Source organism: Pecten maximus, chromosome 15 (assembly GCF_902652985.1).
Source record: "Pecten maximus chromosome 15, xPecMax1.1, whole genome shotgun sequence".
In the NCBI taxonomy this organism is placed as follows: domain Eukaryota; kingdom Metazoa; phylum Mollusca; class Bivalvia; order Pectinida; family Pectinidae; genus Pecten; species Pecten maximus.
The window spans coordinates 25,813,149-25,825,758 of NC_047029.1; the positions used below are offsets into that span (position 1 = coordinate 25,813,149).

General features: G+C 34.8%; 1 protein-coding gene across 1 annotated transcript; it reads right to left on the bottom strand.

The window, feature by feature from the left end:
• Nucleotides 1-3,387: 3,387 nt before the first annotated feature.
• On the bottom strand, nucleotides 3,388-9,529 carry LOC117343886 (titin homolog). The gene is made up of 3 exons (XM_033906435.1): nucleotides 9,456-9,529; nucleotides 7,880-7,961; nucleotides 3,388-7,557 (listed from the first exon to the last, which is right to left on the bottom strand). The coding sequence occupies exons 2-3, from the start codon at nucleotides 7,929-7,931 to the stop codon at nucleotides 4,796-4,798; spliced, it is 2,814 nt and encodes a 937-aa protein (XP_033762326.1). The 5' UTR covers nucleotides 7,932-7,961; nucleotides 9,456-9,529; the 3' UTR covers nucleotides 3,388-4,795.
• Nucleotides 9,530-12,610: the final 3,081 nt, after the last annotated feature.

Consider the following 12,610-nt stretch of genomic DNA (forward strand, 5'->3'; position numbering starts at 1 on the left):
TCGTTCGGTGTGACAAGTCTCGGTATTACCCCTATCTATAGTATACATGTATATTGGTACATTTTGTCATCGATTGCAGTATATAAGTCGAGAACAGAGAATATCCAAATTGAAAAGAAATCGTATTCTGACTCAATATCGATCAATCGCGATCAACACATGAACACAATATAGGTTATATGGACACCATTGAAAACGCTCAAGGCGATTAAACCATGTGTTCCGGGAGAGAAAGCGTCTTATTTGAATTGACGATACCCGACGTGTAAATTTATATTATATACAAAATGTATATATATTGATTGCAAGGTCAGTGTCTTCAGTGTTAATTGAGGGATATTTGCATAGTGTAATTCACTACTTTAACATAATTGATCAAGTTAGATTGAAGATAAAAAAATTAAATAATCTTAAACGTGGTTCAGATTTAAATATCCATATGGATAAGGAAGGAACAGGGATCAATGAACAGAGACGAGGGGCCACCAGTTGAGTCATCTGTACGACCCTATTTTAACATACAATAAGGGGCGGAATGGTTAAACATCTTACCCTGTCACTCTGCCTATCTACAGAATAAGAGTGCATTTTGACGAAATATCGCGCTACAAATTTAACAGCTGACTTCACTAACTTGGCCAATTTTGGGTAGGAAGCTGATTTTAGCGGTCAGAACACCGACACTCGGCTTTTGTACTCTTTGCTTCACAAAGAAGAAAGTTTTCGAAAGCTCGCAAAACTAGGGTTTCATTTTCTGTTTTGTGTACAAAACAAACTTGTTATTTATTAACATATCTAGTGTTTGCAAAAAATAACACACTCGTGTTCTAAAGATAATTACATATCTAGTATTGTTAAAATATCTACATATCTAGTATAGTTAAAATATTTACATATCTAGCATTATCAAGATATGTACATATCTAGCATTGTTAAAATATTTACATATCTAGCATTATCAAGATATGTACATATCTAGTATTGTTAAAATATTTACATATCTAGTATTATCAAGTTATGTACATATCTAGTATTATTAATATATACACGTATCAAGTATTGTCGAAATATCTACATATCTAGTATTGTTAAAATATCTACATATTTAGAATTGTTAAAATATCTACATATTCAGTATTGTTAAAATATCTACATATATCTAGTATTGGTAAAATATCTACAATCCAGGATTGATAGAATATCTACATATCTAGTATGGTTAAAATATCTACCGATCAAGAATTGTTAATATATACATATATCTAGTATTGTGGAAATACTTACATATCTCGATTCAAAATAATTTTTATCTGTAACATCTAACAATAGATGACGTAAAAAGCATTACTTTATACAAATCGGCGATCATCGATGTATGGATTTTATGTTCATAATAACAACAATTTTTCCATTACAACGAAATCAGCCGATATTGCCGACGCTATTTAAAGCGTTGATGATAAAATGATACGCTCAGCCATTATAAGGAACAATAAAGACACCCATGCTTAGCTATCCGGTCCGTCAGGTTTGTCTCATTTGAGGGTTACAAACTAACCCATCGGTGTCGTTGTGAATAAAACTGGTAATGTTTGAAAACATTAAAAACTGAACGGTTGTTTCTCTCTCTGGAAACATTTCTTTTCCAGTTTTATTACTAGGTTTGTAGACTAGGAAACCTAATAAGGAATGTAAGGGGCTGATATCGGCTATGTAGCACTGTAGCAGTTACGTCCCCTCCAGGCGAAGAGTGCAGGGTATAACAGCGTACCATACGAAGAGCTTTAGCGCGACAAAAGTATTATGCAGTAATGTTGTCCACAGGCATGTTCAGTTTGTCGCATGGAGCATGGCGATCTGTCCAGCTTGGTGGGGGCGACATGGCCGAAATAAACTATTGAAACATTATGGTAAATGAAAAATATGATAAGATTCATGTTTGTTCTTCTTGTAGGTGTAGCCTATTTTTTTTAATCTTATGTAATAACACACTGCCATTAGACTGATTTGACAGCGTTAATTAGCCACGCTAACTGCCATTTACGTAATTATGTTCAGCATCAATTCACATGAATAAAAAAGCTTGTAACAGCCTAAAATGTGCAATTAAGCTCGAATAAGATTCAAAACTACTTTCCCAACATTTCAGAGTTTCAATAGCAGTTTCATAATGTTACACAACACATTAAAACCTAGATTTGCATGGAGACCATTGAAAAAGTACAAAGAGAATAAGATCAAGTCTTTGCTACGATATAGTTGTATCTAAGAACATAACTCCAAATTATAATTGTTATAATATCTGCACTTGTTTGACAGAATTTAAAGACAATCTTGAAAGGAAGTGAATTGTATAAAATCCTTTGTTTAAAATCTCAGGTATTTCACACCGTTGGTAGATATAGTGTAATTCCTGTAATTCTTCAATATTAAACCATGCATGCATCTAACAATAAACGGTATTAAATATGAGGGCGATTATAATTTAAAATTACCCAGCTAATTGGAATAAATCTTGCGCCCTTGACCAGTTTCTGATAGAGATAATTAGGGAAATAAAGGAGCTTTCTTGGCAAGCATTATCAGATAAAGCCCCAGATAACGTCACAGATGAAGTCCAAAAGTCCAAGATAAAGTCCCAGAAAATGTATTTGATATTTGTGTTGATCATTGTACTTCCATACCATATAACCGACACAAACAGATTGTGCATAATGCACAATATAATCTATGATGTTCTGAGGATGTAGATGAAACAGACGACGATTGACCTTCCAGAACACCTGGTCCTGCTATTCGAATACTTTCTCGAGTGTCTCGACAAACAAATATATATATTTTGTTCATATTTCGTCTTAATCTTTTGAGCTAGATTTACAGTCGTCGTCGCCGCAGCAGCAGAAGGTGACGTGGCCTCCGCCTCAGCTGTCGTCGTCGTCGTGGGTGTTGTAAGTTGATAAAGTAGAAAGAACTGCATCACATAGCTGTTTCGTATTTCTTAGTGATTCTAGAGACCAAAAGTGGGGAAATCGAGTCGAGAGTAGAGGTAAGAAAAATCAAATTCAAAGAAAATGCTTATTTTCTAACCCAATACAATGTACTCAGTATGGAATCGTTTTATTTTTATTTATTCATTTAGAATGATTAAAATTATTTATTTATTTACAGTTCTTGTTTTTTCATATTTATTTATCTATTTATTTATTCATTTATTTATTCATTTATTTGTGCGAACATGAATATGTAGGTCAAAACTGGATAAATGATTCCAACAAATACAGATTAAATTCATTCGATTAGGATTCCACTTCTTCTTGAGACTAGACCCTTCAGCACAGAAAACATGAAATTAATCTCTGTGTAAGAAATGAAAACAAAATTCATATATTTCAATTGTATTTTTATTCAACAAATAGATAATGTTTTAACAATCTTTAGCATATTCGAGAATGGTGATATTCGAGAATGCCATGCTAGGAACATCATGATTCATTTCTTTATGAACATATGTTTGATGAGACATATTAACGAAATTATATAATATACAAACCTAAAGTTTGTCATAAAACATATCACAGACCTCTTATAGGATCAGTATCTAAAACATTACAACATATATCTTTGGTTTACGTTATTCCATAGTAGAATAATTATTTTTTCTTTGTTTTCATGGTAAATACTCAAATGTGATTGGTCGAAAAATTCTTTTCATTCTTCTATGAAAGAAATTCCGAGAATGGCGCGAAAAATGTGACGTCACAATACGACAATTGACGTTGCGTATTGATTTGGGAAAAAGAATCCCATTTAAAACAAGTAAAATTGTACATAAAACATGTTTTAAATTAGAAAATCATTTTCAAAAATTAATTATAAGCGTTGATGTCAATTATGTTTTAGTTTCATCGGGGTATGAAACAAATTTTGTTTGCAAACTTCTGTAAGAATCCGCTACGCGGATTCATACAGTTTGCAAACAAAATTTGTGACGAACCCCGATGAAACTAAAAAAAATGATATCAATGCTTAACTAATCAGTATCTTAAACATTACTACATATATCTTTGGTATACGTTTTTCCATAGCAGACTAATCAGTATCTAAAACATTACTACATATATCTTTGGTATACGTTATTCAATAGCAGACTAATCAGTATCTAAAACATTACTACATTTATCTTTGGTATACGTTATTCCATAGCAGACTAATCAGTATCTAAAACATTACTAAATATATCTTTGGTATACGTTATTCCATAGTAGACTAATCAGTATATTACCCAATCATTAAACGAGATTAACAATTCCCGAAATGACATAAACACGTGTACACTGTTTGTTACATGAACAGTGACACTAGCCTGATTATTCCGAATACTGATCAGAGTCGTGGAAAATAACTAAAATTGCACTTATGAGTTTAATAATAATGTAAATAATCATTATGTTTACCTAGTCTTTATAAGTATAAGTGTTGGAAGAGAGTGTACTTGACAAATGGTGCTAAGACATCTAACATAATCCTGATTCTAACGGGAAAGCTTGGATCATATATACAATGAATGGATTGATTTTTTTAGTTTTCAGTTTTTCCACCAAAGAGTCTCTTTTTAACTATAACACATGCAACATCATTCCCATTGGGCTTCAAAGCTCAAATGCCTAGAACAACGCAAAATGGCATTGTACTAGCATGTGACTTTGTCTATTCATACAAGTGCACATATTATAAATAATCATTACTCGTTTCATCCGTAACATATACCTTTTACACACAACTCACATTAAACCATCTACAAGGACACATCTATTGATGGTTGGGCTTCCCTCTTCTTAAGAGAAACAATGGATGGGACATCGGCCTCCCTCTTCTTAAGAGAAACAATGGATGGGACATCGGCCTCCCTCTTCTTCAGAGAAACAATGGATGGGACATCGGCTTCCCTCTTCTTCAGAGAAACAATGGATGGGACATCAGCCTCCCTCTTTTTCAGAGAAACAATAGATGGGGCATCGGCCTCTCTCTTCTTCAGAGAAACAATGGATGGGACATCGGCCTCCCTCTTCTTCAGAGAAACAATGGATGGGACATCGGCCTCCCTCTTCTTCAGAGAAACAATAGATGGGACATCGGCTTCCCTCTTCTTCAGAGAAACAATGGATGGGGCATCGGCCTCCCTCTTCTTCAGAGAAACAATGGAGGGGACATCGGCTTCCCTCTTCTTCAGAGAAACAATGGATGGGACATCGGCCTCCCTCTTCTTCAGAGAAACAATAGATGGGACATCGGCCTCCCTCTTCTTCAGAGAAACAATAGATGGGACATCGGCCTCCCTCTTCTTCAGAGAAACAATAGATGGGACATCGGCCTCCCTCTTCTTCAGAGAAACAATGGATGGAACATCGGCCTCCCTCTTCTTCAGAGAAACAATGGATGGGACATCGGCCTCCCTCTTCTTCAGAGAAACAATGGATGGGACATCGGCCTCCCTCTTCTTCAGAGAAACAATGGATGGGACATCGGCCTCCCTCTTCTTCAGAGAAACAATGGATGGGACATCGGCCTCCCTCTTCTTCAGAGAAACAATGGAGGGAACATCGGCTTCCCTTTTCTTCAGAGAAATAATGGATGGGACATCGGCCTCCCTTTTCTTCAGAGAAATAATGGATGGGACATCGGCCTCCCTCTTCCTCAGAGAAACAATGGATGGGACATCGGCCTCCCTCTTCCTCAGAGAAACAATGGATGGGACATCGGCTTCCCTTTTCTTCAGAGAAATAATGGATGGGACATCGGCCTCCCTTTTCTTCAGAGAAATAATGGATGGGACATCGGCCTCCCTCTTCCTCAGAGAAACAATGGATGGGACATCGGCCTCCCTCTTCCTCAGAGAAACAATGGATGGGACATCGGCTTCCCTCTTTTTCAGAGAAACAATAGATGGGACATCGGCCTCCCTCTTCTTCAGAGAAACAATGGATGGGACATCGGCCTCCCTTTTCTTCAGAGAAATAATGGATGGGACATCGGCCTCCCTTTTCTTCAGAGAAATAATGGATGGGACATCGGCCTCCCTCTTCCTCAGAGAAACAATGGATGGGACATCGGCCTCCCTCTTCTTCAGAGAAACAATGGAGGGAACATCGGCCTCCCTCTTTTTCAGTGAAACAATCGATGGGGCATCGGCTTCCCTCTTCTTCAGAGAAACAATGGATGGAACATCGGCTTCCCTTTTCTTCAGAGAAACAATGGATGGGACATCAGCCTCCCTCTTCCTCAGAGAAACAATGGATGGGACATCGGCTTCCCTCTTTTTCAGAGAAACAATAGATGGGACATCGGCTTCCCTCTTCTTCAGAGAAATAATGGATGGGACATCGGCCTCCCTCTTCTTCAGAGAAACAATGGATGGGACATCGGCCTCCCTTTTCTTCAGAGAAATAATGGATGGGACATCGGCCTCCCTCTTCTTCAGAGAAACAATAGATGGGACATCGACCTCCCTCTTTTTCAGGGAAACAATGGATGGGACATCAGCCTCCCTCTTCTTCAGAGAAACAATAGATGGGACATCGGCCTCCCTCTTCTTCAGAGAAACAATGGATGGGACATCGGCCTCCCTCTTCTTCAGAGAAACAATGGATGGGACATCGGCCTCCCTCTTCTTCAGAGAAACAATGGAAGGAACATCGGCCTCCCTCTTCTTCAGAGAAACAATAGATGGGACATCGGCTTCCCTCTTTTTCAGAGAAACAATAGATGGGACATCGGCCTCCCTCTTCTTCAGAGAAACAATTGATGGGGCATCGGCCTCTCTCTTCTTCAGAGAAACAATAGATGGGACATCGGCTTCTCTCTTCTTCAGAGAAACAATGGATGGGGCATCGGCCTCCCTCTTCTTTAGAGAAACAATGGATGGGACATCGGCTTCTCTCTTCTTCAGAGAAACAATGGATGGGATATCGGCCTCCCTCTTTTTCAGGGAAACAATAGATGGGACGTCAGCCTCCCTCTTCTTCAGAGAAACAATGGATGGGACATCGGCTTCCCTCTTCCTCAGAGAAACAATGGATGGAACATCGGCCTCCCTCTTTTTCAGAGAAACAATAGATGGGACATCGGCTTCTCTCTTCTTCAGAGAAACAATGGATGGGACATCGGCTTCTCTCTTCTTCAGAGAAACAATAGATGGGACATCGGCTTCTCTCTTCTTCAGAGAAACAATGGATGGGGCATCGGCCTCCCTCTTCTTCAGAGAAACAATGGATGGGACATCGGCTTCTCTCTTCTTCAGAGAAACAATGGATGGGATATCGGCCTCCCTCTTTTTCAGGGAAACAATAGATGGGACATCGGCTTCCCTCTTCCTCAGAGAAACAATAGATGGAACATCGGCCTCCCTCTTTTTCAGAGAAACAATAGATGGGACATCGGCCTCCCTCTTTTTCAGAGAAACAATAGATGGGACATCGGCTTCTCTCTTCTTCAGAGAAACAATGGAAGGGACATCGGCTTCTCTCTTCTTCAGAGACACACTTGCAGGTGCTGTGGAGCCTATAAAATAAAGATAATTTGGTAAGATCAGTTCTTTGAGAAAAGTTTATGCTGTTGTCCATTCCGTATAAAATGATACAAAATGTGGTATATGTTATAACCTGTATTCACTATCGTGTCAATATCATTGATATAACTTAGTTATATCCTACACTATACCCCACGTATCCAATTCAGTTGTTCGTGAATATATAAAGTTGTCTTCATGATTTCCCAGCCAATATCAAACATACAGGTTGTATTTATCCATTTATTGCCATTAGTATTGACAAGCAATTGTCGTGTGATTATTAATATTCAGTAAAATAAACTTATGACGTACCTAAAGTGGTGAGACACACTACAGCAACAAAAGAAATCCAAATACACTTCATGTCTGAGTAGTGTCCGCTCCAATATAATTACTGAAAGAAATAAGTAAGATGTAATTAGTTTGTAATTGAATAGTATTAACATGTAATTTGCCTGTAATAAAACTTTATTAACATGTTATTTGTCTGTAATCAAATTTGATTGATATGCAATTGATTTGTAATAAAACGTTATTAAATTTTATTTTGTTTGTAATAAAATGCAATTAACATGTAATTTGTTTGTAATAAAATATAAGTGACATATAATTAGTTCGAAATCAAATTTTATTGACATGCAATTTGTTTGCAATAAAAATTATTGACTTTCGATTTGCTTGAAATTAAATGTTTTAAAATGTGTATACACGAAAATATCATACTACACTGATGTCTAATTACTTTCATCAATGTTGCTGTTACAACCCTGAGGAAATTACCATATTTGGTGTGCTAATTTATTGCAAATTACAATAGAAAATACAATGTATTGTTCCCATTATCATTGTTTAAGTAAAAGATTTTATCGCGACATGATATCGGTGAGTTCGTCTACTTGTCTTTGCTATGCTATCTTTATATAGCAGAGCTGTCACACCGCCAAATATCAACGATAATAAAACAGATTGATACAAGTATTCTATTTGTTTTTGAATTCTTGGTTTTCATTTTGATGCTGCTATACAAAAACAGCTTAAAGCAAATGTCATGTAATTTCAATTTAATTCCTAGTATAATCTACAAATTTAGGTTTTGTTGTAAGGATGATACTTTTTGTGTCTTCAGCGTTTGAAATATTTCACTTATTCCGAAATACTTTATACATATGTGCATTTAATTGTTGTAATTTGAAAAAATATCACAAATCTTTTTGTAAATCAGAAATACTAGTAATACCGTCATTTTAATTTGATGATAAAAATTAATATCACAATTGTATTTTGTTTATCAGAAAAAAATATTACTATTTTGATTCGTTGATTAGAAAAAAATTACAATTTGTATTCATTGATCAGAAATAATATCACAGTTTCGATTCGTTAATCAGAAAGGATATCACAATTTTAATTTGTTGATCAGAAATAGTAGCACATAATTGCGATCCATGGATCAGAAATATGCGAGATTTATTCGATAAAATGCATTCCGTTCGTTTGGAATTCTACATATGATAAATATTAAAGGTTTCATCTGTCGTTCTCTATCCTAATGTTTGCCTAGAAAACTAGTCATGAAGATATCACTATTTTTACTATTAGTTTACCCCTAAAAATATGGATTATGATATACCAGGAGATTCACACATTAATATAACGGCTTATATAGAAAACTACAGGCACCGATATGTCTTTAAGTTACTGTATTTATCGCTGTTTTTTACTTAGTAAGTTTAATATATTAAGTGATGTAGTATTCATTGTCTTTGCGGCGAAAAAGCGAGGAACAGAAAATGCATAAATGACCGTAACCAGCCACCCAAGTATAATAATAATCATAATATATGAGAAAACTTATCAAATGTAAGTTTATGTTAACGGTATACCTTACCTGATTAGATGAAGAAAGTCTATCGTTGTTTTCCGAAAGCTGAGGTACCGGTGATCAACAACGAGAGAAATATGCTGTAGATTGGATTATCAGCGGCTTTTATAGAGAATTACTTGGCACAAAACCCAAACAAATCTTTGGGTTTTCACGTCACAAAATTTAATAGTAGCGGTCAAATGGTCAACAAGTCTTTTTATCGTTTCTGAGAATTGTTTGTGTAATAAGGACTGGAAATGTATTCAAATGACATTGTCAGTTATCCTAATACCTTTCCCGGGAATCAAGGAGGGCATTCTAACCACAAATGATGGATGTGAGTGACAGGGGCATGCCCATGGGAAAACCTTTCACGGCTGTATAATGTTATGACCTGATTATCGCGTGATTCTACGAACCACAGGTGAAAACTTTCCGTGCACGTGCCTTGTGTTTACCTTCCAAACGTGAATGAATTGAATCTGACTTTTGCGACCTTGCCGTCTATCATAACCAATCCCTGGCATCTTTTTTATCCTTTCTCCACACCTTGAAACATAACGTTTTCCTCTGTGGAAGCAACTTAGTTCGTAAACATCGGCCCAGAATGATATAAACAAAATACAGTACAATAATACCTAGATAAACTTAGCAAACTTCTGTTTATTACGTTTTTGATATTTAGCACTGGCATTTTCCTTCTAAAATAGTTGTAGTTAAAGCCTGCCTTATCAGAACCTGGCGTATTCTGAAAATCGGTCTTTTTTGTCCATACTATATAGATCCTTTTAAAATCAATCTATTTCATTGGCGCCTTATCTTTGTAAAAAAAATTGTAACTTATTTGAGAAATTCGTGGTGAAGTAAAAATGCTTTTGAGAGTTTGATTACCATTTATATTGTACACTGTATGGATGATAGTAAGAAACCCCCCAACTTGTTATAACTATTTTTATTGTACAATGTATGGATAAAAGTGTGAATCCCCTTAATTTGTAATCACTATTTACATGGTACACTGAATGGATAATGAAATGAATCCCTTAACTTGTAATTACAATTTATATGGTACACTGTATGGATAAAAGTGTTAACCCCCTTAACTTGTAAATACTATTTGTATTGTACACTGTATGGATAATTGTATAATTCCCTTAATCTGTAAATACTATTTATAATGTACAATGTATGTATAAAAGTGTAAACCCCCTTAACTTGTAATTACTATTTTTATTGTACAATGTATGGATAAAAGTATGAACCCCCTTAACTTGTAATTACAATTTATATTGTACACTGTATGGATAAAAGTGTTAACTCCCTCAACATGTAATTACTATTTATATTGTACACTGTATAGATAATATGAACCCATTAACTTGTAATTTATATTGTACACTGTATGGATAAAAGTATGAACCCCCTTTAACTTGTAATTACTTGTTAAATTGTACACTGTATGGATACTTGTATGAATCCCTTAACTTGTAATCACTATTTATATTGTACACTGTATTGAACCCCTTAACTTGTAATTACTATTTAAGAAAATGATAAACTGAGAAAAGAAATGTATTTTGCAATCAACTGCCGTTTACTTTGGATATGTAACTGTATATTAATGTAGATTATTAACATTGATGTTTTACATGTAATTACTATTTACGTTGTGATACATTTATTAATCATTTAAAATGTGTGTTATTTAATCAGTATTTGCGTTTGATTACATCTTATTTCTACTTACGTTGTAATGTATAAAATTACTAATTACTATTCATGTTGCATTACATTTAATTACTATAAAGGTTCTGATATATTAAATTCATATTTTCATTGTTATTTGCGCGATTACTACATTGTATCAAGGTTGCATTGCATTTGATTTCCATTTACGTTGTATTAAATTTAATTGCCATTTGGTTGAATTACATTTAATTACTATTTACGTCGTATAACATTTAATTACCATTTACGTGACATTACATTAAATAACCATTAACGTTGTATTAAATTAAATTACCATACATGCTGTATTGCATTTAATTACTTTTAAGTTTTACAAGTTATTAATAATTACATTGAATGCGTAAATTGTATTTGCATTATTCACGTTGGGTGTGTAATTAGATTATAATTCAGAACCAAATGATACAGATAATTACTTTTGACGATGTATGAGTAATCAGCATTGAAAAAAAATTACATCTTCTAAACATGTATGTTTAATAGTGTTAAGCCTTTTACATTATTTCTTAATGTTGCTCCACACAATTTATATCATTCAAGTTAGTTGTTCTTACAAACAGTACATATTTTTGCTAATAACTTATAGTCTTACTTTAATTCAGATACATCTATAGCCATGCTCTAGAAATATTCAATAGCTGCGATATGCTCTTTTTAATAGGTGTTTATAAATACTTAAAAATCGATGATTAAATTAATAATTGCATTTTTGTTATATATATATATCAACAGAAACGGGTAAGTTATAAGATACATATATAATACTAATTCAGGTGCACTCAGAATGCACCAGGATACACCAAATCAGGTGTTACATGGTTGACATAACAATTAAACCTGTACAAACCGTTTTACAACTATGCCTCCTAACGAGAGCACAATCCGTCGGATATTACAAGTAATAATCCGATTATATCTTAAATGAAACGCAAGTAAGATTTTATGGATTGAGAATTTGACTCAACTCCAAACTTTGCCATTTTTGTAATTTTAATTACAGATTTAAATTATGCGTTTCTCCATGGTGAACTCTGGTATCATTCACAAATGTGTAATGATTCACAAATGATAATATCTTGCCGTATCTTAGGACAGACCAGTTCTTATTGGATATTCACCGGTAAAATGTATTTATGTTTCTTTTCTGTGTGTGTATATATATAAATAACGGGCAAAATGTAACATGTCCGCTAATCGTACTAAACCGCTTGTGCGATTGTATCACACATAAATGTTTTCGATTACATCGTACATTTTGGTGTACAAATCCATAACTATACTGATACAGAATCTTCCATATCGTGTGAGATTTTACGATTTTTTTTTCATTCACCGAACTTCTGGAGATGAACGAAACGAAAGCAAGATTTTGTTTTAGATCAACAATATATATTAGCAAGCATTCGTGAAGAAGCAACAACAACAACAAC